The sequence below is a fragment of the Nerophis ophidion genome, linkage group LG05 (assembly GCF_033978795.1).
Source record: "Nerophis ophidion isolate RoL-2023_Sa linkage group LG05, RoL_Noph_v1.0, whole genome shotgun sequence".
NCBI lineage: Eukaryota > Metazoa > Chordata > Actinopteri > Syngnathiformes > Syngnathidae > Nerophis > Nerophis ophidion.
Genome location: NC_084615.1, coordinates 34210223 through 34235643, shown reverse-complemented (window position 1 = coordinate 34235643; position 25421 = coordinate 34210223). Strand labels below are relative to the sequence as shown.

Sequence of the window (25421 nt, the reverse complement as noted above, 5' to 3'; positions counted from 1 at the left end):
CAAGTGTCCGCAGCAAACTCTACATTTTCCACAACAGAAAAGGGTCTCAGGTCAACAGCCATAAAAGTAGTAATTGCCCAATTTATTTATTTTTCCCTCTATGAATCATGTGCCAATCAACCTATCATCAACTTTTTCGAGCCCAATATTCCTGGTCTCAGCCAAAAAACAAAGAAAGCTCTACCCTTGTGTCAACTATATATATATCCATCCATCCATGTTCTACTGCTTGTCTCTTTTGGGGTTGCGAGGGGTGCTAGAGCCTATCTCAGCTGTATGGGCGGAAGGCGGGTTCACTATGGACAAGTTGCCACCTCAACACAGGGCCAATACTGATAGACAACATTCATGCTCACATTCCCACACTCGGGCCAATTTGGGGTTGCCAATCAACTTATCCCCAGGTGCATGTCTTTGGAGGTGGGGGGAAGCCGTAGTACCTGGACGGATCCCACGCAGTCATATATATATATGTATATATATATATATATATATATATATATATATATAATTTTAAAGACAAAGCTTAGTGTCGTTGTTATTGGTTGATGTCAACACTTTGGCTTTTTCTCATTGTACTTCTTGCTGTTTTCACAGTTTTTGCGGTATAGTCTTAGTACCCTAGTATATTTGTTTTGGTCACATATGAGACACATGTTTTTTACATCTGCACCGGAAGTAGTAAAATCAGCTGTTCACCTGGCAGGTTTTTCCTGTGTGGGGGATAAATGGGGTCCTTCTTTAGCTGCCTTCTTGTTGTATAACATACACAATGTTCAAGGAGTCTCGGATACCTTCCCATCACAGGTGAGCAATAATTGTCATTTACTAGTGGTTGAGGGAAGGGTTGTTTGATGTTGGATGTTAGCAGCAGTCAGACATTCAGTCATTATTGCAGCTCGATGATTTATGAACACGTCATGCAATGCGCATTTGCGAGACAAGCGGGTGAAGCGTGCCGCGGGGGTGTGTGGCCGCGGTGTTGAGGGCGGCTGGATGCAAAGCTGAAAAGAGAGGCAGAGGCGTGTGGGCGTGTTGAGGAGTTAAAATGTGTGCCTGTTTGCGGGTCTGTTAGTCATTCTCCGAGCGGGGGTGTCACTGATGTCATAATAATACTTTTTTTCTAATATTTTCACGATTGACCATTAGGGCCTCAAAGATCGAGTTGAGTTGTTGTAGCCAGGTTGGTTTGGTCTGAATAAAAGTGAGAAGCGCAACTTAGGCTGCATAGTCGGGCGTACATCCACTGAGCTTTCAGCACAGAGCGTAATGTCAGAAGTTGATGAACCGAACGGAAACCATTCAATCAATCAATCAATCAATGTTTACTTACATAGCCCTAAATCACTAGTGTCTCAAAGGGCTGTACAAACTACAACACGAACCACTACGACATTCTCGGTAGGCCCACATAAGGGCAAGGAAAACTCACACCCAGTGGGACGTCGGTGACAATGATGACCCAGTGGGACGTCGGTGACAATGATGACTATGAGAACCTTGGAGAGGAGGAAAGCAATGGATGTCGAGCGGGTCTAACATGATACTGTGAAAGTTCAATCCATAATGGATCCAACACAGTCGCGAGAGTCCAGTTCAAAGCGGGTCCAACACAGCAGCGAGAGTCCCGTTCACAGCAGAGCCAGCAGGAAACCATCCCAAGCGGAGGCAGATCAGCAGCGCAGAGATGTCCCCAGCCGATACACAGGCGAGCAGTACATGGCCACCAGATCGGACCGGACCCCCTCCACAAGGGAGAGTGGGACATAGGAGAAAAAGAAAAGAAACGGCAGATCAACTGGTCTAAAAAGGGAGTCTATTTAAAGGCTAGAGTATACAAATGAGTTTTAAGGTGAGACTTAAATGCTTCTACTGAGGTGGCATCTCGAACTGTTACCGGGAGGGCATTCCAGAGTACTGCAGCCCGAACGGAAAAGCTCTATAGCCCGCAGACTTTTTTGGGGCTTTGGGAATCACTAATAAACCGGAGTCCTTTGAACGCAGATTTCTTGCCAGGACATATGGTACAATACAATCGGCAAGATAGGATGGAGCTAGACCGTGTAGTATTTTATACGTAAGTAGTAAAACCTTAAAGTCACATCTTAAGTGCACAGGAAGCCAGTGCAGGTGAGCCAGTACAGGCGTAATGTGATCAAACTTTCTTGTTCTTGTCAAAAGTCTAGCAGCCGCATTTTGTGCCAACTGTAGTCTTTTAATGCTGGACATGGGGAGTCCCGAAAATAATACGTTAGAGTAATCGAGGCGAGACATAACAAACGCATGGATAATGATCTCAGCTTCTTTAGTGGACAGAATGGAGCGAATTTTAGCGATATTACGGAGATGAAAGAAGGCCGTTTTAGTAACGCTTTTAATGTGTGACTCAAAGGAGAGAGTTGGGTCAAAGATAATACCCAGATTCTTTACCGTGTCGCCTTGTTTAATTGTTTGGTTGTCAAATGTTAGAGTTGTATTACTAAATAGAGGTCGGTGTCTAGCAGGACCGATAATCAGCATTTCCGTTTTTTTTGCGTTAAGTTGCAAAAAGTTAGCGGACATCCATTGTTTGATTTCATTAAGACACGCCTCCAGCTGACTACAATCCGGCGTGTTGGTCAGCTTTAGGGGCATGTCGAGTTGGGTGTCATCAGCATAACAGTGAAAGCTAACACCGTATTTGCGTATGATGTCACCAAGCGGCAGCATGTACATGCTGAAGAGTGCAGGGCCAAGGACTGAACCCTGGGGAACTCCACACGTTACCTTAACGTAGTCCGAGGTCGCATTGTTATGGGAGACGCACTGCATCCTATCAGTAAGATAAGAGTTAAACCAAGACAGGGCTAAGTCTGACATACCAATTTGTGTTTTGATACGTTCTAATAAAATATTATGATCGACGGTATCGAAAGCAGCGCTAAGATCGAGGAGCAGCAACATAGATGACGCATCAGAATCCATCGTTAGCAATAGATCATTAGTCATTTTTGCGAGGGCTGTCTCCGTGGAGTGATTTGCCCTGAAACCGGATTGAAAGGCTTCACATAGATTGTTAGACGCTAAGTGTTCATTTAACTGCTCCGCAACAATTTTTTCGAGGATTTTTGAAATAAAGGGAAGGTGAGACACCTGTCGGTAGTTTACCATGAGGTCAGGATCGAGGTTAGGTCTTTTAAGAAGAGGATGAATAACCGCTTTTTTGAATGCTAGGGGAACAGTTCCCGAGGAAAGTGATAAGTTTATAATATTTAGCACTGATGGACCTAATAATACAAAGAGCTACTTGATCAGTTTCCCAGGAAGAGGGTCAAGTAAACATGTTGTTTGTTTTATTTCATTTACACGTTGTAACAATTCCTCTAATGTTATTTCCTCAAAACGAGAGAAACTATTTTGGAGGGCAGTATCCGCCGTATATACCATCGTATCAGTGTTAATAGAACCCAGTTGTAGCTGGGACGCATTGTCTTTAATCTCCTTTCTAATGACTTCAATTTTCTTACTAAAGAATTGCATAAAGTCATCAACTGAGTGGGTGGAGCTACTGGAAGTGGTCCCTTGTTGGGTTAGCGATGCTACCGTACTAAACAAAAATTTAGGATCGTTTTTATTACGGTGGATGAAATTTGAGAAATATTTAGCTTTAGCTAAGGTAAGCATGCGTTTATAAGTTATTAAACTATCACTCCATGCTTGATGGTGCACCTCAAGTTTAGTCGTGCGCCATTTGCGTTCCAGCTTTCTACATAATAATTTCTGAGCTCTAGTTTCTTCTGTAAACCACGGGGTACGCTTTATTGGAGCCTTTTTTTAACTTTAGCGGTGCTATCTTATCAATGGTTTCGCGCAGGGCGTCGTTAAAGTTGTTAGTGAGGTTATCAATAGAGCCCACATACTTTGGGAATGGTGCCATTACCGAGGGCAGTAGGTCAGCAAGAGTTGTCGTTGTGGCCGTATTAATGTTGCGGCTGCTATAGCAGTTATTATTATTATTAGTTTGACGAACATGCGTCTGAACCTCGAATTTTATAAGGTAATGATCGGACAATACTTTAGTATACGGGAGTATCGTAACTTTGGAAACGGTGATACCCCTGACAAGCACTAGGTCTATCGTATTACCGTTGCGATGCGTGGGTTCATTTATTATTTGTGTAAGACCACAGCTATCAATTATAGTCTGGAGCGCTACGCTCGGTGGGTCCGATGGGGTATTCATATGGATATTAAAGTCCCCCATTATGATTATATTATCGGCGTGCGTTACTAAATCAACAACGAACTCTGAGAATTCATTGATAAAGTCCAAATAGGGCCCTGGGGGCGGTAGATAACAGCCAGGTGTAGAGGCAGCGGTGTGACAGACCTCATAGTAAGCACCTCAAACGATTTATATTTATTATTTATGTTAGGACTAAGGTTAAAGTTTTCGTTGTATATTAGTGCGACCCCCCGACCCCTTTTAAGGGGACGGGCAATATGCGCATGTGTAAAGTTAGGAGGACATGCCTCATTTAGCGCAAAAAAGTCGTTTGGTTTAAGCCAGGTTTTGCTGAGACCGATGACGTTAAGATTGTTGTCTCTGATGATATCATTAACTAACAACGTTTTGGGAGACAATGTTCTTATGTTTGAAAAACCTATATTATAGGTAGTGGGCTGTTTTAGGGAATTTTTGATCAAATTATTCGTGGGCTGTTTTAGGGAATTTTTGATCAAATTATTTGTAGTAGCAATATTAATAATGTTGTGTTTATTATGCCAAGTGCATTTAGTATAATTACGACCATATCTAGGAATTGATACGACGGGAATTTTCCGATTGTTTGTTTGTTGCTTTGATAAACTGCACGCATCATAGTTTGCCACCTCAGTAGAACGCATGTCCAACTCTGAAACAATCAAAGCAGAAAAAACTTGTTCTAATTTAACTGACTCCTTACCCAGACCAGTAGTCTTGAATCTTCCATTTAAATCTGGCTTCAGGATGGAGTGAAGTGGTGTTCTGTGGGGATTAGCCTTCTGCTTTATTTTTAGCCCCGCTCGGCATCCGCGTTTCCGATCACACCGCTGGCGTCTGCTCCGTAGACGGCCCCTGCTGCTACTACACTCCCCTGCTTCACAGGCCGCTTGGATATCTTGGATAACCATTGTATCGAACAGTTCAATACGTATACATGTATTGTTGCACCCCTAAAACAGTAGATACATTAAGTCATCAATTTTTCCTTTTACAAAGATGATATTACTCACATTTGTCGTGTAATAATTTTGCAATTTTTATAATGGAGGTTGTAGTTTGTAGTGACTGTTTTTAACATTTTTCAATCGCTTAAATACTAGTACAGCTTAGGGTAAGATGCAGCGCAGCTCCACACTTCTGAAAACCACTACCATATATATAAACAGTTTTATGAAATTGAATACCTTATCAAACAGTAATTTTTAATCCAACTCTTGCACTATGTTATGCATCACCATGGTAGTGTTTACCAAAAACAATTGACTACAGTTTATTTTGTTATCAGGTTACTTTTATAATATCATGTTTGTGTTGCGTCTCGTGTTTTGTAATTAATGAAAGACTAACTGCAGGCTAGCCGAGCACAACTCCAAAGTCAAAACATCTAGAACATTTCCACTTTGGCTTCTCCATGCTGCACTAACATTACCAACCCACCTCCTCCCTACAGGTCGAAACTGTTGGTGCCTGAGAAAACGGTCTCCCTGTGGTCATGGGTGAACCGGCCCCAGGAGCTTGAGCGCCTTACCAACCCGCTCTATGAGGCCAACAGCCTTGTCATCTGGCCCTCGGTGGCCCCTCAGAGTCTGCTGCTGTGGGAGGGTAAGACACAGACACGTCACACCTCTTGCACACCAAATAAACAAACTGAAAATGAGCTTTATAATTAGGAGTGTCCAGATAAAACTTTTTTACTTTCAGTACTAGACCGATATTGCAGCCTTGAGTTTTGAGTATTGGCCAATATTGATCAGCACAAATCATACATACTTTGATTACTTATTATGTTGTGAGGAATGTTAGCAAAGTCTTGATAAAGTAATACTCAAATAAAAAACAATAGTGTTGTGGATATGTGCTGGATCTTGGTGATTGATGCTGGATAGAAGTGTTGGAGCGAGGTCTGCAATTGACTGCTTTTATTCTAATGTTTATATTGTATTGATTTCAGATACAAGCCGATATAATCAGATTTTTGTTGCTGATATCAATACCTAGTTATCATCTATGAACACATGAAGACTTGGATAAGTGCAGGGGGATAATTGAGAGTTTCAGTTGGCATAAGGCTACCATCCATTTCGACCACGTGCGTACAATTACAAACCATATCAGGTGGCTTTTAGTCAGACAAACCAAATCAATTCTGAAATACGAGTGGGCTTTGGCCTATATTTTAGATATGTTACCAGAAGGGGGCAGTATTGTCATTTTGGAACAACAGCAGTCTCAGCGAGTGTATGAACCACGATATTTTAGAGTGGTATTCTACTTTAAATGGTAAATGGTAAAGGGAATAAGCGGTAGAAAATGGATGGATGGATGTATAGCGCTTTTCTACCTTCAAAGTAATCAAAGCGCTTTGACACTTATTTCCACATTCACCCATATACACACACATTCATACACTGAGCAGCCATGCAAAGGGTGTCTTGCTCAAGGACACAATGGACGCGACAAGAATGTCGAAAGCCGGGGATCGAACCAGGAACCCTCAGGTTTGCTGGCACGGCCTCTCTACTAACCAAGCCAAATATTAATTTATATTGAAAAAAAGGGAAAATAAAACAACAAAAATGAATAATACAAGAAGGGACGGCGTGGCGCAGTAGTAGAGTGGCCGTGCGCAACCCGAGGGTCCCTGGTTCAAATCCCACCTAGTACCAACCTCGTCACGTCCGTTGTGTCCTGAGCAAGACACTTCACCCTTGCTCCTGATGGGTGCTGGTTGGCGCCTTGCATGGCAGCTCCCTCCATCAGTGTGTGAATGTGTGTGTGAATGGGTAAATGTGGAAGTAGTGTCAAAGCGCTTTAAGTACCTTGAAGGTAGAAAAGCGCTATACGAGTACAACCCATTTATCATTTAAGAACATAATAGTAAAATAAATAACAACATAGCGATTTTTCAAACTAGTTTACAGTTACATGTTTACAATTTCACATTCCAACATATCCGAAAAGGAGTAGAAAGAAGCAGAGCTTATTTAATCTTATCCCTTTCTTGTCTTGAAAATATTTCTAACACAATTGTTCAATTCTTTTTTACCTCAAACAAAACACTAATGAAATTATAAATAAATATTAATACAGTTCACACAGATAGGTAGTTAATTCACCAGTAATTTCCCATACCTCTGGAATGCAGCTGAGATAGGCCCCATCACCCCCCGCGACTCTGAAAAGGGCAAAGGGTAGAAATTGGATGGATGGATGGATGGATCACTTGATTACATTTATTGCCGTTTTTCTTAATCCATTCCATAATTTAATTCCACATACTGATATACTGTATTTTTCGGAGTATAAGTCGCTCCATAGTATAAGTCGCACCTGCCGAAAATGCATAATAAAGAAGAAAAAAACATACATAAGTCGCACTGGAGTATAAATCGCATTTTTTGGGGGAATGTATTTGACAAAAGCCAACACCAGGAATAGACATTTGAAAGGCAATTTAAAATAAATAAAGGATAGTGAACAACAGGCTGAATAAGTGTCAGTTATATGACGCATAAACAACCAACTGAGAACGTGCCTGGTATGTTAACGTAACATATTACATATATTATGGACTCATTCAAATAACTATAACATATATAAACATGCTATACGCTTACCAAACAATCTGTCACTTCTAATCGCTAAATCCCATGAAATCTTATACGTCTAGTCTCTTACGTGAATGAGCTAAATAATATTATTTGATATTTTACGGTAATCTGTTAACAATTTCACACATAAGTCTCTCCTGAGTATAAGTCGCACCCCTGGCCAAACTATGAAAAAAAACTGCGATTTATAGTCCGAAAAATACGGTGCTAAAGTTCTTAAGTGTTACGCTTGCATACAAATGTTTTAATTTACATTTTTCTCTAAGATTATATTTTTCCTCTGTTGTTGAGCAGAATGTTTGTACATTCTTGAGTAGCAGGTTATAATTTGCTTTGTACATGATTTTTGCTGTGTGCAAATGTACCAAGTCTTTGAATTTTTATATTTTTGATTCGATGAAGGGTCTCTACATCCAATGTTAGGTTTTTTTTTCTAACTGACCTTTTTTGTAACACAGTTAATGAATAAAGTGTCTGTACATATGTAGTTGTTTCCCTATATCTCTGCACAATAACTCATATGTTGTTAACACTAGGGAGCAGTATCAATCAATCAATCAATCAATGTTTACTTATATAGCCCTAAATCACTAGTGTCTCAAAGGGCTGCACAAACCACTACGACATCCTCGGTAGGCCCACATAAGGGCAAGGAAAACTCACACCCAGTGGGACGTCGGTTACAATGATGACCCAGTGGGACGTCGGTGACAATGATGACTATGAGAACCTTGGAGAGGAGGAAAGCAATGGATGTCGAGCGGGTCTAACATGATACTGTGAAAGTTCAATCCATAATGGATCCAACACAGTTGCAAGAGTCCAGTCCAAAGCGGATCCAACACAGCAGCGAGAGTCCCGTTCACAGCGGAGCCAGCAGGAAAACATCCCAAGCGGAGGTGGATCAGCAGCGCAGAGATGTCCCCAGCCGATACACAGGCGAGCAGTACATGGCCACCGGATCGGACCGGACCCCCTCCACAAGGGAGAGTGGGACATAGGAGAAAAAGAAAAGAAACGGCAGATCAACTGGTCTAAAAAGGGAGTCTATTTAAAGGCTAGAGTATACAAATGAGTTTTAAGGTGAGACTTAAATGCTTCTACTGAGGTGGCATCTCGAACTGTTACCGGGAGGGCATTCCAGAGTACTGGAGCCCGAAATGAAAACGCTCTATAGCCCGCAGACTTTTTTTGGGCTTTGGGAATCACTAATAAGCCGGAGTCCTTTGAACGCAGATTTCTTGCCGGGACATATGGTACAATACAATCGGCAAAATAGGATGGAGCTAGACCGTGTAGTATATTATACGTAAGTAGTAAAACCTTAAAGTCACATCTTAAGTGCACAGGAAGCCAGTGCAGGTGAGCCAGTACAGGCGTAATGTGATCAAACTTTCTTGTTCTTGTCAAAAGTCTAGCAGCCGCATTTTGTACCAACTGTAATCTTTTAATGCTAGACATGGGGAGACCCGAAAATAATACGTTACAGTAGTCGAGGCGAGACGTAACAAACGCATGGATAATGATCTCAGCGTCTTTAGTGGACAGAATGGAGCGAATTTTAGCGATATTACGGAGATGAAAGAAGGCCGTTTTAGTAACGCTTTTAATGTGTGACTCAAAGGAGAGAGTTGAGTCAAAGATAACACCCAGATTCTTTACCGAAACGCCTTGTTTAATTGTTTGGTTGTCAAATGTTAGAGTTGTATTATTAAATAGAGGTCAGTGTCTAGCAGGACCGATAATCAGCATTTCCGTTTTTTTGGCGTTGAGTTGCAAAAAGTTAGCGGACATCCATTGTTTGATTTCATTAAGACACGCCTCCAGCTGACTACAATCCGGCGTGTTGGTCAGCTTTAGGGGCATGTAGAGTTGGGTGTCATCAGCATAACAGTGAAAGCTAACACCGTATTTGCGTATGATGTCACCTAGTGGCAGCATGTAGATGCTGAAGAGTGCAGGGCCAAGGACCGAACCCTGGGGAACTCCACACGTTACCTTAACGTAGTCCGAGGTCACATTGTTATGGGAGACGCACTGCATCCTATCAGTAAGATAAGAGTTAAACCAAGACAGGGCTAAGTCCGACATACCAATTCGTGTTTTGATACGTTCTAATAAAATATTATGATCGACGGTATCAAAAGCAGCGCTAAGATCGAGGAGCAGCAACATAGATGACGCATCAGAATCCATCTTTAGCAATAGATCATTAGTCATTTTTGCGAGGGCTGTCTCCGTGGAGTGATTTGCCCTGAAACCGGATTGAAAGGTTTCACATAGATTGTTAGACGCTAAGTGTTCATTTAACTGCTCCGCAACAATTTTTTAGAGGATTTTTTAAATAAAGGGAAGGTGAGACACCGGTCGGTAGTTTACCATGAGGTCAGGGTCGAGGTTAGGTCTTTTAAGAAGAGGATGAATAACCGCTTTTTGGAATGCTAGGGGAACAGTGCCCGAGGAAAGTGATAAGTTTATAATATTTAGCACTGATGGACCTAATAATACAAAGAGCTCCTTGATCAGTTTCCCAGGAAGTGGGTCAAGTAAACATGTTGTTTGTTTTATTCCATTTACACGTTGTAACAATTCCTCTAATGTTATTTCCTCAAAACGAGAGAAACTATTTTGGAGGGCAGTATCCGCCGTATATACAATCGTGTCAGTGTTAATAGAACCCAGTTGTAGCTGGGACGCATGGTCTTTAATCTCCTTTCTAATGACTTCAATTTTCTTACTAAAGAATTGCATAAAGTCATCAGCTGAGTGGGTGGAGCTACTGGAAGGAGTCCCTTGTTGGGTTAGCGATGCTACCATACTAAACAAAAATTTAGGATCGTTTTTATTACGGTGGATGAGATTTGAGTAATATTTAGCTTTAGCTAAGGTAAGCATGCGTTTATAAGTTATTAAACTAGCACTCCATGCTTGATGGTGCACCTCAAGTTTAGTCGTGCGCCATTTGCGTTCCAGCTTTCTACATAAAAATTTCTGAGCTCTAGTTTCTTCTGTAAACCACGGGGTACGCTTTATTGGAGCCTTTTTTTAACTTTAGCGGTGCTATGTTATCAATGGTTTCGCGCAGGGCGTCGTTAAAGTTGTTAGTGAGGTTATCAATAGAGCCCACATACTTTGGGAATGGGGCCATTACCGAGGGCAGTAGGTCAGCAAGAGTTGTCGTTGTGGCCGTATTAATGTTGCGGCTGCTAAAGCAGTTATTATTATTACTAGTTTGACTAACATGCGTCTGAACCTCGAATTTTATAAGGTAATGATCGGACAATACTTTAGTATACGGGAGTATCGTAACTTTGGAAACGGTGATACCCCTGACAAGCACTAGGTTTATCGTATTACCGTTGCGATGCGTTTATGGAGTGATTTTTGGTCCACAACATGTTTAGATTTGTTTATTATTGAATTTTTTTTTCTCCATGTTGTGCTGTATATTTTTTATAGAGATTTTCAGTTCATTTTATTATCTCTTATTACACCCCAAAAATTTATTTATTTTATTGTTTCAATGTCTACACTGTCTTGTGTTTTGACTTTCTCTTTTGCTGTTACCGAATAGCATTATTTTAGTTTTACTGAGTTGGTCCCAAACATAGCGCTCCGTAGTCACGTGAGGGGCTTTTGACCAATCTTTTAAGAGATTATCTGGCCATACACTCTCTGATGGGTCAAAATCCCCCCACGTGACTACAGGGCGCCATGTTTGAGACCAACTTTGAAAAACCGAGTTGTCCATATGCTTTTTATACACGGCTCTGGTTTAACCCTCATTGCTTTTATTCCATATTATTCAAGGTGCCGAAACAGTAGAAACACATTGGCAGCAATCAGCCATTACATTCTTACTTTGCTAGTTTCCCTTTACTTAGACAAAAAGAGATGCAATAAAAGTATTTTAGATGGGCAGTATCCATACGAACATACTTAAAAGTCAGTAATTATGTGTGGTCATCGATAAGTCAGTGTGAAAAAACAACAACTTTATGGTGTCTTGATGAATAGCCACAAAATTGCACAATTTTATGGGACTGTCACATAGGACTGGACGATTATGCCAAAAATAATAATCGCGGTTATTATGATTGATTTTGTAATAAAGATTAAGTACACGGTTATTCATTAATTTGAAAACATTAGTATTTATTGTACCACCAAAACTAAAATTTAAATATAGTTTAAAAAAACAACCTGGATACCAATTCGTAACAAATAAACACCACTACAAGTAAACTAACAATTGCAATAACAACACAATTAAATAAACTGTAGCAATTTAAAAAAAAATCAGTTATTCCTTTTTAATTGTTTTTAATTCAGTCTTTTGACTTTTACACATCTTTTACCACTTTAGAGTGTGTCCTTTTGTGTCAAATAATATTTTATGAAATGTTTTTAATTAAATGCAAAAATACTCATATTTATTGGTTCAATACATCTTTGGACAATTTTGACCAGTATTTTAGGTTAATAAGTTCTTTAAGTACATTATTCTTGTTGAATTTACATTTGTGAAATCTTTATTTTCTTATTGCAGTCAGACTGGATGTGGCTCACCGCGTTTTTATTGTGAAGAGAGGAAGTATGTTGTTCTCAACTTGGCGAGTAAAGATGTGACTTTAAAAAAAATTACAGCAACTCTTTAGCTGTGAACACTGTTTGTACATTGATCTTACATTGATGATGTCGTTCACAAGCAGGTGTCGGGATTGTTCTGGCTAGCTTTAGCTTCGTAGTTTACTCACTGTTTCAAGTGACAGTCTCGACATTGCTTAGTTCGGGGCGGGGCGGTTGAGTGTGTAAGCGATAAATGACCACTAACAGACACAATATTTTTCCAAACTAAATATTCTTCCTCCCACAATGACAACATTTCACTTACATTTGTGTCAATTTCCCTGATATTATTTTGTGTTTATCAACGGATTTGGTTTTATTGTCCAATTATGCGACTACAACCGCGGTTACGTGGAAAAGCAAATGCCTTACTTTTTTGTTAAATTTTGTGATAATTGATTCAGCATACTAGTTAGTGTTGGGTCGAAAAGTAGCAACCATGGTCCAACTTCTAATAAACATTTTCTTTTTTCACTCAGTTGCTCTTCATCTGTTTCATCGTCAAAAATTTTATTAATTTTCCAGCCCATCTGTCAAGTAAATGTGTGTAAAGCTGAGCAAAATTGGTTGGAAAACATCAAACAAAACATCTATGCTGCCTTTAGGATATTTATGTTCATGCAAGCTAGCATGTCTTGGCAACACCCCAGAGAGGGTGCCATGAATGTTATAAGAAAATGAAGCTACTGACCAATATAATTACCCTTGTAGAAGAAACACCAAACAGGAAAATACTAAATATGGCAAGACAGCCTAGGCATGCTGCGTCACAGACTACTAGTAACATGAAGAGTGCACTCTGTGACCTTTGCCAAGCCCTTGTTTTTGCTTTCAGCATCTTTTTAGGGCCCCAGTGGGAAAAATTATTTATTTTTCAATTGAATCAGAATGAAATAGAATAGAATGGACTTTATTGTCATCATTTTTACATATAGCGAGATTAAGGACTCCCAACATAAGGTGCGATAGTGGGAACAATAATGGGATAAAGATAAATTACTCAAGAAGTAATAAGGATAAAACTAAGAATTGAAATAAATAGACAACTATCAAATGAAAATAATAAGCAATCCTGTACAATATACAAAATACTGTACAATATACAGAACAAGACAAGAATACCGCAGTGATAACAATCAGTGTTGGACATATTGCACTTGAAGGGTAATATTGAACAGTAGGGTATTAGGGTAGGATATTGTATAGGGGTGAATTGTTTATTACAAGTTGGAGTTCAAGGTGGTGGCAGCTCTGGGAAAGAAGCTGTCTCTGAGCCTGTTTGTTCTGGCTCTGATGCACCTGTAGCGCCTGCCCTATGATAGCAGGTCGAACAAGTGGAAGCCAGGGTGTGTACTGTCCTTGGTTTATTTTTTTTTGCTCTGTTGAGGCAACGGGAGTTGTGTAAAACCTAATCACGATTAGAAAGTTGACAATTCTAAATAGCAGGACAAATGTATAAATATCAATTTTTTACATATTGTAAATAAAGTTATAGGAAACGTGGCATTAATGCTGATGTTCTTAATGCCATTTCTCGGTTTGGTTCTAACTAACTGAGAGAACCATTAGCTATCAATCTTTTAGCGTTATGTGTTGGCTGGGTTAGTGTGAACACACACAGAGACAAGGTCAAACAAACAATGTAGCCGCAGCTCTAAGATAGCTTAAATGTGAAGTAGTGAAACAAGAAACGAATAAATGATGTGTGTACACTTCAACAGAATGCTAATAGGAACCACGTTACAGCAGAGAGTGTACCAGCTAGGAAGTGGAAATCAGCAAGTACGATAATAAGTCAGAAGAGACCATTGTATTTATACCGTGCGGCCGCCAGTCTGCAAAACTTCCAGACATAAATGTCACCCGTCTTTGAGCCGCAAGTTTATGACGAAATATCTGAACCTTCTGTTGTTTTGGGAGGCATGAAAATTGAATCCAGGATGCCTTCTCACCAAGTACAGACTTAGCAAGCTCCTCCAGTTCTCATTAGTGTTGTGTCGTTCGCGAACGATTCGTTCGAACGAACAAATTTTTTGAGTAAACGTACTGAACCGAATCACTTCATGAACTGATTCGTTCCTTTCTCAGTTCAGTTGAGCTCCGCCGCGACCATGCGGTATGAGTGGAACTGGCGCATTCTGTGACTCACTGAACCCTCGACGTCGGCTACTCATCATGGGGGCGGAGGGAGGGACTGAGCGAACGAGTCGTTCACCGCGGATAAACAACATGAATCACTCAGTGAACGACAACGCTCTCGCTCTCTGCTCTGCTTGCCCCAATGCCGCGAGTGATTCTCCTCCCGTCGCGGGGATGTTTCATGCCATTGGCATCCGTTCTCCATTCATTCTCCAAGCTAACACACACGCGCCCCGTCCCCATTATCTCAACACCTAAAGTTTTTATTGCATATTTAAGTTGATATTTTTAACTGTAAGCTACAGAAATTTTAGTTTTTATGTTGGCATTTCTGGCACTTGGTTTAATATTTGTTTTGTTTTATTTAAGGTAGCCTATTTATTTTCTTTTTGTTTGCACATATAAGTTGATATTTTCTTTGTTATATTTTTAAACGTAGGCTACAGAACATTTAGTTTTTATTTTGGCATTTCTGGCTCTTAATTTCATTGTTTTATTTTGAAGGTATTTATTTTCTTTTTGTTTGCATATTTAAGTTTACATTTTCTTTGCTACAGAACATTTAGTTTTTATGTTGGCATTTGTTAAGGGTTTCTTAATTTAATATTTGTTTTTGCAGAGAGCGATTCATGTCTGTCGCCCTCCGGCCCACAGAACTGTAGCTGAGTGATTCAAGCTCGCTTCACGAACCTACAAGAACTGACTGGTTGTCGCTGAGGACGTGAATCACGTTCGTGCTGCACTCACTCACTCATTCAGAATCAGGACTCGCGATTCGCGAACCTACTGACACAGAGAACTGACTGTGTCGCGGAGGAGGACGTCACATTGAGGCTCTCGTTCAGTCACTGTGCGCGTCGTTCATTGGGTGCTGAGGGCTTGTGTGGTTCGCGAACTGACACACACCGAGATCTGCCACTGGGGAAGCTGTTACTGACTGACTCATGATTCACTGACCTGTACACAGAACTGCTGCTGCAGAAGTGATTCGGTGAACACATTTTTTGAACAAATCAATTTAAGGAACTGATTCTAGTGATTCAGTACAGTCGAAAAAACTGCTGATCCCATCACTAGTTCTCATGTATCGAGTCGTCCGTATCTATGTTGTATGCACTCACATCCAAAAAATGGAAATGACGCAACACTGCACACGTAGCCAAAGGAGGAGCCTTGTAGACATGTGATTATTATTATTGTTATTATTAATTCAAATACAGTTACGATATATTATAATGTACAATTTATTAACAATATACCATAAAACACTATCATACAAAACCCAAAACCAGTGAAGTTGGCCCGTTGTGTCAATCGTAAATAAAAACAGAATGCAATGATTTGCAATCTTTTTCAACTTATATTCAATTGAATAGACTGCCAACTGCAAAGACAAGATATTTAATGTTCGAACGGACAAACTTAGTTTTTTTTCTTGCAAATAATCATTAACGTAGAATTTAATGACAGCAACAGATTGCAAAAAAGTTGGCACAGAAGCATTTTTACCACTATGTTAAATGGCCTTTCCTTTCAACAACACAGTAAACGTTTGGGAACTGAGACCTATTTTTGAACTTTTTTAGGTGAACTTCTTTCCCATTCTGGCTTAATGTACAGCTTAAGTTTTTAATAGACCGGGGTCTCCGTTGTGGTATTTTACGCTTCTTAATGCACCACACATTTTCAATGGGAGACAGGTCTGGACTACGAGCTGGCCTGTAGTACCCACACTCTTTTACTACAAAACCACGCCGTTGTAACACGTGCAGAAAGTGGCCTGGCATTGTCTTGCTGAAATAAGCAGGGGCGTCCATGAAAAAGACGTTGCTTGGATGGCAACATATGTTGCTCCAAAACCTGTATGTACCTTTCAGCATCAATGTTGCCTTCACAGATGTGTAAGTTACCCATGCCTTGGACCCTAATACACCCCTATACCATCACAGAGTGCTGGCTTTTGAACTTTGCGCCTTTAACAGTCGGGATGGATCTCTTCTTCTCTGGTCCAGAGGACACGATGTGTAGTTTCCAAAAACAATTTGAAATGTGGACTCGTCTGACCTCAGAACACTTTTTCCCAGCAAAGCCGGCGGTGTTTCTGGATGTTGTTGATAAATGTGTTTGGCTTTCCATAGTATAGTTCGAACTTGCACTTACAGATGTAGTAACAAACTGTAGTTACTGCCCAAAGATTCCCACCTCTACTTTTCACATACAGTAGGGCAAAAAAGTCAGCCACCGATTGTGCAAGTTCTCCCACTTAAAATGATGACAGAGGTCTGTAATTTTCATCATAGGTACACTTCAACTGTGAGAGACAGAATGTGAAAAACAAATCCAGGAATTCACATTGTAGGAATTTTTGAGAATTTATTTGTAAAATATGGTGGAAAATAAGTATTTGGTCAACCATTAAAGGCTCTCACTCATGGAAGGAGGTTTTGGCTCAAAATCTCACGATACATGGCCCCATTCATTCTTTCCTTAACACGGAAAGAATGCTTCACAGTAGGTATGGTGTTCTTGGAATGCAACTCAGTATTCTTCTTCCTCCAAACACGACGAGTTGAGTTTATACCAAAAAGTTCTATTTTGGTTTCATCTGACCACATGACATTCTCCCAATCCTCTGCTGCATCATCCATGTATCCATTTTGGTATAAACTCAACTCGTCGTGTTTGGAGGAAGAAGAATATTGAGTTGCATCCCAAGAACACCCTACCTACTGTGAAGCATGAGGGTGGAAACATCATGCTTTGGAGCTGTTTTTCTGCTAAGGGGACAGGACGATTGATCCGTGTTAAGGAAAGAATGAATGGGGCCATGTATCGTGAGATTTTGAGTCAAAACCTCCTTCCATCAGTGAGAGCTTTGAATGGTTGACCAGATACTTATTTTCCACCATAATTTACAAATAAATTCTTTAAAATTCCTACAATGTGAATTCCTGGATTTTTTTTTTCACGTTCTGTCTCTCACAGTTGAAGTGTACCTATGATGAAAATTACCGACCTGTCATCATTTTAAGTGGGAGAACTTGCACAATCGGTGGCTGACTAAATACTTTTTTGCCCCACTGTAGCTTGCATTGCTTCCCTGGCGTGTCACTGATTCCTTTAGCTTGCGTGCTTGCCGAATAGCTTGCACGGTGGGTGACATCCGATCCCTTTCAGTTGTCAGGAGTCATATGCGTGCTGTTCTGAGATTTGTGGCACACTTTTATGATGATGTCCCAAGGCGTGCTGTCATTTGTTTATTGCGCAACACAAAGTTTAGATGAATTTATTGTCATTTGTGCTCATTCAATAAAGTAAGTAGGAAGCGGCCTGCCTGTAAAAACATAAAAAGGAATGTTGCATACCTGCATTCCGCCATAAATTTGCGATAAAAGCAACGTGATTTTGACTTGCATCGCACTTCCTGTTTACTTTAAGTAGAGCAATTAATAAAGAAATGCTGCTCTTGGTGCCCCTCCTTCACCAATACCCTCGACCCCACACAACCCCTGATTAGCCCGAGTTGACCGACTGCGCAGATTGGATTGGTAGGGTGCATACTGCTGACATTTCTGGGTGTTATTGATGGTGCAACCACATCATAAACACTGAAATTGCTGCTATCTTGACATTTATTATGACAACTGCAAAATATAAGATATCTGCAGAAAGACATGGTTGAATAATTATTAACCAATTAGTATTGTGTGACTTTAAATTTTGAAATATATGTGACCCTTGCTGTCTAATCCAAGGCTCTCTATGTTACTTTCATATTAGGGCTGTCAAATTATTAAGATATTGAATCGCAACTAATAACATTTGTCAATAGTTAACTCATAATGAATCCAGGAATCGCAGATTGATAAAAAAAAAAAGTTTTATCTTTAATAAGTGAACCTTAGACAGATCAAGTTTTAATACTATCAACATGGGGCTGGAAAATATTTAATAAACATGCTTAAACAGCTCAGCACAAAATGTAGCCCAATACACTTTAACAGACACACACACATTATCACTTACACAAACAAACATACTCTCACATATGCTTAACATTTCTTAGTCCACAATAATGACCGGTTGCAGAATTGACACCCATTTTATGGTTTCTATTATTTTGCTCAACAAAGAAACCATAATACAATGTATGTTGCTCGACTGCAAAACATCCAAATTATTGCCAAGTAATTATACCTATGCTCATAATGCCATCCATGCATCCATTTTCTACCGCTTGTCGTTTCCGTGTATGTGGGGTGGCTGGAGCCTATCCCAGCTACACTCGGGTGGAAGGCAGGCTACAAGACAAGACGCCACTTAATCGTAGAGCAAAGAGTCATACAGACAAGTTGTAAATGCGGTATAGTAATAACTGGTTAAATATTCTTTCAAGCTAAAGACATCTTTTTATGCATTTTCTTCTATTTTTCGGTCGACCGCTCAGGACTTAGCCACAGACGCTGCTTGTGTATGACAAATGCCTCTTCTACCCTGACTTAACGAGTGTTTTCTTTAATGACAGGAGTCTTTCTCCGATGGAACCGCTCGTCCAAGTGTTTAGACGAGGCCTACGAGGAGATGGTGCACATCATCGAGTACAACAAGGAGCTGCAGAACCGAGTCAACCTCCTACGCAGGCAGCTGGCCCAGCTGGAAACCGAAGATCCTCTGCTGCAAACACCCTAGAACCAGCACAAAAGAGGTGAAAAAGGTAGAAAACCGATCTGCAGACTGGTTTGATTGATTTCAAATATGAGGGATTGAATTGTTTTTTTTATGTTTACATCACATAGTTGCACATGCCTAAATCTTTTGTCGCCAAAATACACTGTGGACACACATATTAATAGATACTTCTTAATCAACTTTTCTCCACTGTAGGTAGGTGTACAAATACTTTTGCCCATATGACATACATATCTTCTGTCCCACCGAATGTATACGCAGCTAAAGCACCGCACAGGTAACTATGGCAACAAATAAGAGCGCCGTAAGGCACGTGGCTTTCCTGCACGTTGCTGTGGCACCATGAGCGTAGGTGGAACTGACCAGTCGTACTGGTTATTAGAATATTTATCACAAGCACTACTTTGCTTTGCAGTAAATTGAAACCGGGCAGCGTTATGCACCTTGCGAGTAATATCCAGTACATGAGCTGTCATCATCTGCTCAGTTTTTGTATTACTTTTGACAAGGTGTTTATAATTGGATACAAGATATGTAGCTTTTGTATTGGATCACATTGTTTACTTTATAGTGTATAGTGAGCGTACAATACTAATGCATTAATTAATTAATTTTTGCATTAGTGCATACATTTTCAGAAAACACAAAAAACTTCACCAAAAGTGTAACATGTCACATTCATTGATTATTTCATTCAAAAAGGATGTAACAAAGTATGGCTATTGGCATAGTATTAACACTGTGTTTAAATTATGTAACTTAAGAGAAATAAATGATTTCAGCAGTTTTTTTAACATGCCTTTGTGACTTAAAGGGGAGCTGTGTTTTTTTATTTATTTTGTATAACATTAACAATCATTACGAAAGACATGAAGACGCATGTATTTTTTTTATGCACTCAAAATAGTAAATAAGTCTGCTTTTATTTACTCCATTTACATTTCGTGACTTGATATTTACCAAGTATTAGTGATATTGTTATTATAAGCCCGAACGCAGACCAACTATTTATAAAGACGCCATGATCACAAGCTTGTGTGCCAATGTTGATCGACTGATAAGCTGCTTCCCCTTTTCTCTGCTCGTCAAACTTTATTTTAGATCATTAAAACCTGGATAGTAGTAGGACAAGGACGTATTCAGACAAGTTGGTACACTTTGACAGCCAATTTAGACCTGGTAAAAGACGCTTGGTTTCACCCCCCTTTTCTCACTAGGTTTATGAGTCATTCTTTTATATCTAAATGGGAATATATGAACATCCTAGCAGTCGGCATTGTAATGACAGCAGACCTTGTAAAGGAACTGATTATTTAATATGTTTGTTCACTCCCATACAGTCTGTAGTGAGCTGTATTCAGTGATGTAGTTAAAAAAAAAAAAGTGATGGGTTTGTTAAATTAATGTGCCGCCTATGCTAAAAATAAGAATGGAGGTGCTTGAATGTTTTTAAAGGCTTTATAGGCAGAATAGCGCAGCGCCCATAGACTCCATTGTAAGCGGACTTTTGATCGCATTTATTTGCTATTTTGAATGCATTAAAAAAGAACATCCGTCGTCATGTCTTTCATAATGATTGTGAACGATGGACAAAATTCCCCCAAAAAGTGCAGATCCCCTTTTAGCAAGCTTGGGCAACACTTTATTTTGAAGGTGTCTACATAAGTCACAAAACCGGGTCATACACTATAATCATGAGCAATAATGTTCCTTCCAAAGTGGCATTATGTTAATGACACATCCCATGTCATGGCTATGACAGGCTTGTGTGACTCCTATGCAGACACCTTTAAAATTAAGTGTTACCCTACCTTAAGTTAAAAAAAATTGCTTTATTTCATATGCCATAATGTTAAAGGGGTCAAATCATGACCATGTTGGCGATTTTACTATAGGTGGCCAGCGTAATGAGGAGATATGATTTAGGCCAAAAAAAACAATACAACTGCCATGGTTACATCGCCCACCAAAAAGTCTTAATAGCATTTTAATATATTAAAACAATGCACTTTGTTTTTGTTGCAACATACTATACTGTTTCTCAATCAAAAGTAATCCGTGTGGTAAGAAACTGAAGTTATTTCACGTTATCGTGAATACAGTGCAGCTCATCTCTCGTTTTTTTGCAGAATGCGTCCAGTAACTGATCATTTGATTTAGCCTTAAATAGATTTTGGTTTCTTATGGCTGTCTGTAGCTATGCCAACAACAAAAAACACTTTTAATATTGTTGTCTCACTTATTCCAACCACTACTTAAAACTGCTTTATATTGTATATTTGAAGAGTTCCTGCTTGCACCAAATGTTTACATTATGCCAAATGTCTAGTTGAATTATATTATTATACAGTGTAATTATGCATCATGTCTTCTAATAAAACTCTGTGATGTGATCGCGACAGTGGAGAAATATTACTGTACTTTAGTGTCGAAATATATTTCCACATGTTAGTAACGGGGGTCAAAATCCACCAAGGACCACGGCCCGAAATATTGTGCTATGTGTGTTGATGATGTGTCAGTGTAATAAATAGGCGAGCATCAGCTGCCTCTAAGCACCATGTGACTGCTGCGTTTTACATTAGATCATACTTTCCTACACATGAATGAACTTGTTGCTGATACAACGAAGGACGGCTGTTTTTATTTTGTTTTGTTTTTGTTAAATAAAATGAGTGTGTCGGTTTACTGATTAACTTTGTGCTTTGACAAGGTTGTTTCCTTTCCCTGCTATGATCTAAATGGGTGTGTCGGCTCGTCCACTCATATGCTTGAGCCACAGCTTAATCCTGCCCCTTGTACTCCCTTCTGGTGACTTCTAGCAATCGCAAACAAAGCATCAATGTCAAAACTTTTTGGAATTGAAATGACTGATTATTGTTCTTTAAATCAGATCAATTACACTATTTGAAACAATGTCCGGGCTTCACGGTGGAAGAGGGGTTAGTGCGTCTGCCTCACAATACGAAGGTCCTGCAGTCCTGGGTTCAAATCCAGGCTCGGGATCTTTCTATGTGGAGTTTGCATGTTCTCCCCGTGAATGCGTGGGTTCCCTCCGGGTACTCCGGCTTCCTCCCACCTCCAAAGACATGCACCTGGGGATAGGTTGATTGGCAACACTAAATTGGCCCTAGTGTGTGAATGTGAGTGTGAATGTTGTCTGTCTATCTGTGTTGGCCCTGCGATGAGGTGGCGACTTCTCCAGGGTGTACCTCGCCTTTCGCCCGATTGTAGCTGAAATAGGCGCCAGCGCCCCCCGCGACCCCGAAAGGGAATAAGCGGTAGAAAATGGATGGATGGATGGATGGAAACAATGTCCTTCTGTTGTTCGAGATGGCATTGCCTCCCAAAAATCTAGCTATCATAATACTGTGTTGCAAAAACCAAATAAACAAAATACATATGATACAGATATAACTCTGTTCAACCATTAGATAAATGATCAACAACTTATGGATAATTAATGGGTTGCAAAGTCATTTTGCTTAAAAGTGGCCATGTTTTTCAACCGATCTCGCTCAAATTTTACACACGTGCTTGTCGAACCCTTAAAGATGTGTACCAGATTTTGTGGTGGTTTGCCTAAACTCCATAAAGTTTCAGTGGGTCCAATCAGGTGGTGTATTTGTCAGAAAAGTAATAACAAAGGTAAAACATTAAAATGTAATGGTGTTTTGACAAATGTTTAAACTTTCGCTTTCACAAACTTTTTTGAAGGCTAAAACTATTAATTTAGAAATAATTTTTACATTCGGAATCTTTTTTTTAATTGATACATTTCTTTGAATAATTTTAAAAGTTATATGGTATAGAAAGATATTTGAGGTGCTTGTAGTTTCCTTTTTTTGTAATAGAGTAATAAATATGAAAAATACATTGACATTGTAAACAAAATTATTCCATTGATTGCATTAGTATAAAACAACTGAGTACATAATTTTAATCCGTAACTAACTACAACTGTTTGGTAAATACTTGAAAGTGGATATTGGGAAATATAAGGTATATGTGTAAGGTACATTAAATAAAAATATATTTTACCAATCAGTAAAATATATTTTTTATATTATATATATATATATATATATATATATATATATATGTATATATATATATATATATATATATGTGTGTGTGTACAGTCAAGAAAATAATTATTTGAACACCCTGCTATTTTGCAAGTTCTCCCACTTAGAAATCATAAAGGGGTCCGAAATGTTCACAGTAGGTGCCTGTCCTCTGTATGACAGATGACCTTAAAAGAAAAATCCAGAAATCACAATGTATGATTTTTTTAACAATTTATTCTTGTGATACAGCTGAAAATAAGTATTTGAACACCTGTCTATCAGCTAGAATTCTGACCCTCAAAGACCTGTTAGTCCGCTTTTAAAAGTCCTCCTCCACTCTACGGTATTATCCTGAATCAGATACACCTGTGTGAGGTTGTTAGCTGCATAAAGAAACCTGTCCACCCTATACAATCAGTAAGACCCAAACATTCAGCTTGGCTAAGAGCAAAGAGCTGTCCAAAGACACCAGAGACAAATTTGTACAATTCCACAAGGATGGAAAGGGCTACAGAGAAATTGCCAAGCAGCTTGGTGAAAAAAGGTCCACTGTTGGAGCAATCATTAGAAAATGGAGGAAGCTAAACATGACGGTCAATCTCAGATATCACCTGGTGGGGTCTCAATGATGCTAAGAAAGGTGAGGAATCAGCCCAGGACTACACGGCAGGACTTGGTCAATGACCTGACAAGAGCTGGGACCACTGTTTCCATGGTCACTGTTGGTAATACACTAAGACGTCATGGTTTGAAATCATGCACGGCACGGAAGGTTCCCCTGCTTAAACCAGCACATGTTAAGGCCCGTCTTAAGTTTGCAAATGACCCTTTGGATGAATCAGAGGAGTCATGGGAGAAAGTTTTGTGGACAGATGACACCAACATTGACCTTTTAGGTCATAATTCCACTATGTGTTTGGAGGAAGAAGAATGATGCGTACCATCCCAAGAACATCATCCCTACTGTGAAGCATGGGGGTGGTAGCATCATGCTTTGGGGGTGTTTTTCTGCTCATGGGACAGGACGACTGTACTGTATTACGGAGAGGATGACTGCAGCCATGTATTGTGAGATTTTGGCCAAAAACCTTCCCTCAGTCAGATCATTGAAGATGTGTCGTAGCTGGATCTTCCAACATGACAGTGACCCAAAGCACACAGCCAGGGAAACCAAGAAGTGGCTTCGTAAGAACCATATCAAGGTTCTGGAGTGGCCTAGCCAGTCTCTAGGCCTAAATCCAATTGAAAATCTCTGGAGGGAGCTGAAAGTCTGTGTTACTCAGCGACAGCCCAGAAACCTGACTGATCTAGAGAAGATCTGTGTGGAGGAGTGGGCCAAAATCCCTCCTGCAGTCTGTGCAAATCTTGTGAAGAACTACAGGAAACGTTTGACATCTGTAATTGCGAACAAAGGCTACTCTACCAAATATTAATGTTGGTGTTCAAATACTTATTTTCAGCTTAATCACACAAATAAATTGTTAAAAATCCTGGATTGTGATTTCTGGATTTTTCTTTTTAGGTTATCTCATACAGCGGACATGCACCTACCGTGAAAATTTCAGACCCCTCCATGATTTCTAAGTGGGAAAATTTGCAAAATAGCAGGGTGTTCAAGTACTTACTTTCTTTACTGTATGTATATATATATATATATACACACATATGTATGTATGTATATATATATATATATACACATATGTATAAATACATATATGTAGATATATATATATACACTTATGTATATGCATGTGTATATATAAATATATGTGTGTGTGTGTGTGTGTGTGTGTGTGTGTGTGTGTATATATATATATATATATATATATATATATATATATATATATATATATATATATATATGCTTGTGTGTGTTTGTGTCTGTGTGTGCATATATCCATCCATCCATCCATTTCCTACCTCTTGTCCCTTTTTGGGGTCACGGGGGGTGCTGGAGCCTATCTCAGCTGCATCCGGGCAGAAGGCACCGTACACCCTGGACAAGTCGCCACCTCATCGCATGGCCAACACAGATAG

At 39.6% G+C, this 25421-nt stretch overlaps 1 protein-coding gene across 1 annotated transcript in view; it reads left to right on the top strand.

Annotated features, from left to right (window-relative positions):
• Positions 1 to 22010, top strand: part of mtmr9 (myotubularin related protein 9) — a 28677-nt gene extending 6667 nt beyond the window's left edge. Inside the window, exons 10-11 of the mRNA XM_061900635.1 lie at positions 5697 to 5848; positions 19151 to 22010. Coding sequence (XP_061756619.1) covers positions 5697 to 5848; positions 19151 to 19314 — 316 coding nt within the window. The 3' untranslated portion in view covers positions 19315 to 22010. The remainder of the gene's footprint in view (positions 1 to 5696; positions 5849 to 19150) is intronic.
• The last annotated feature ends 3411 nt before the right edge of the window (positions 22011 to 25421 follow it).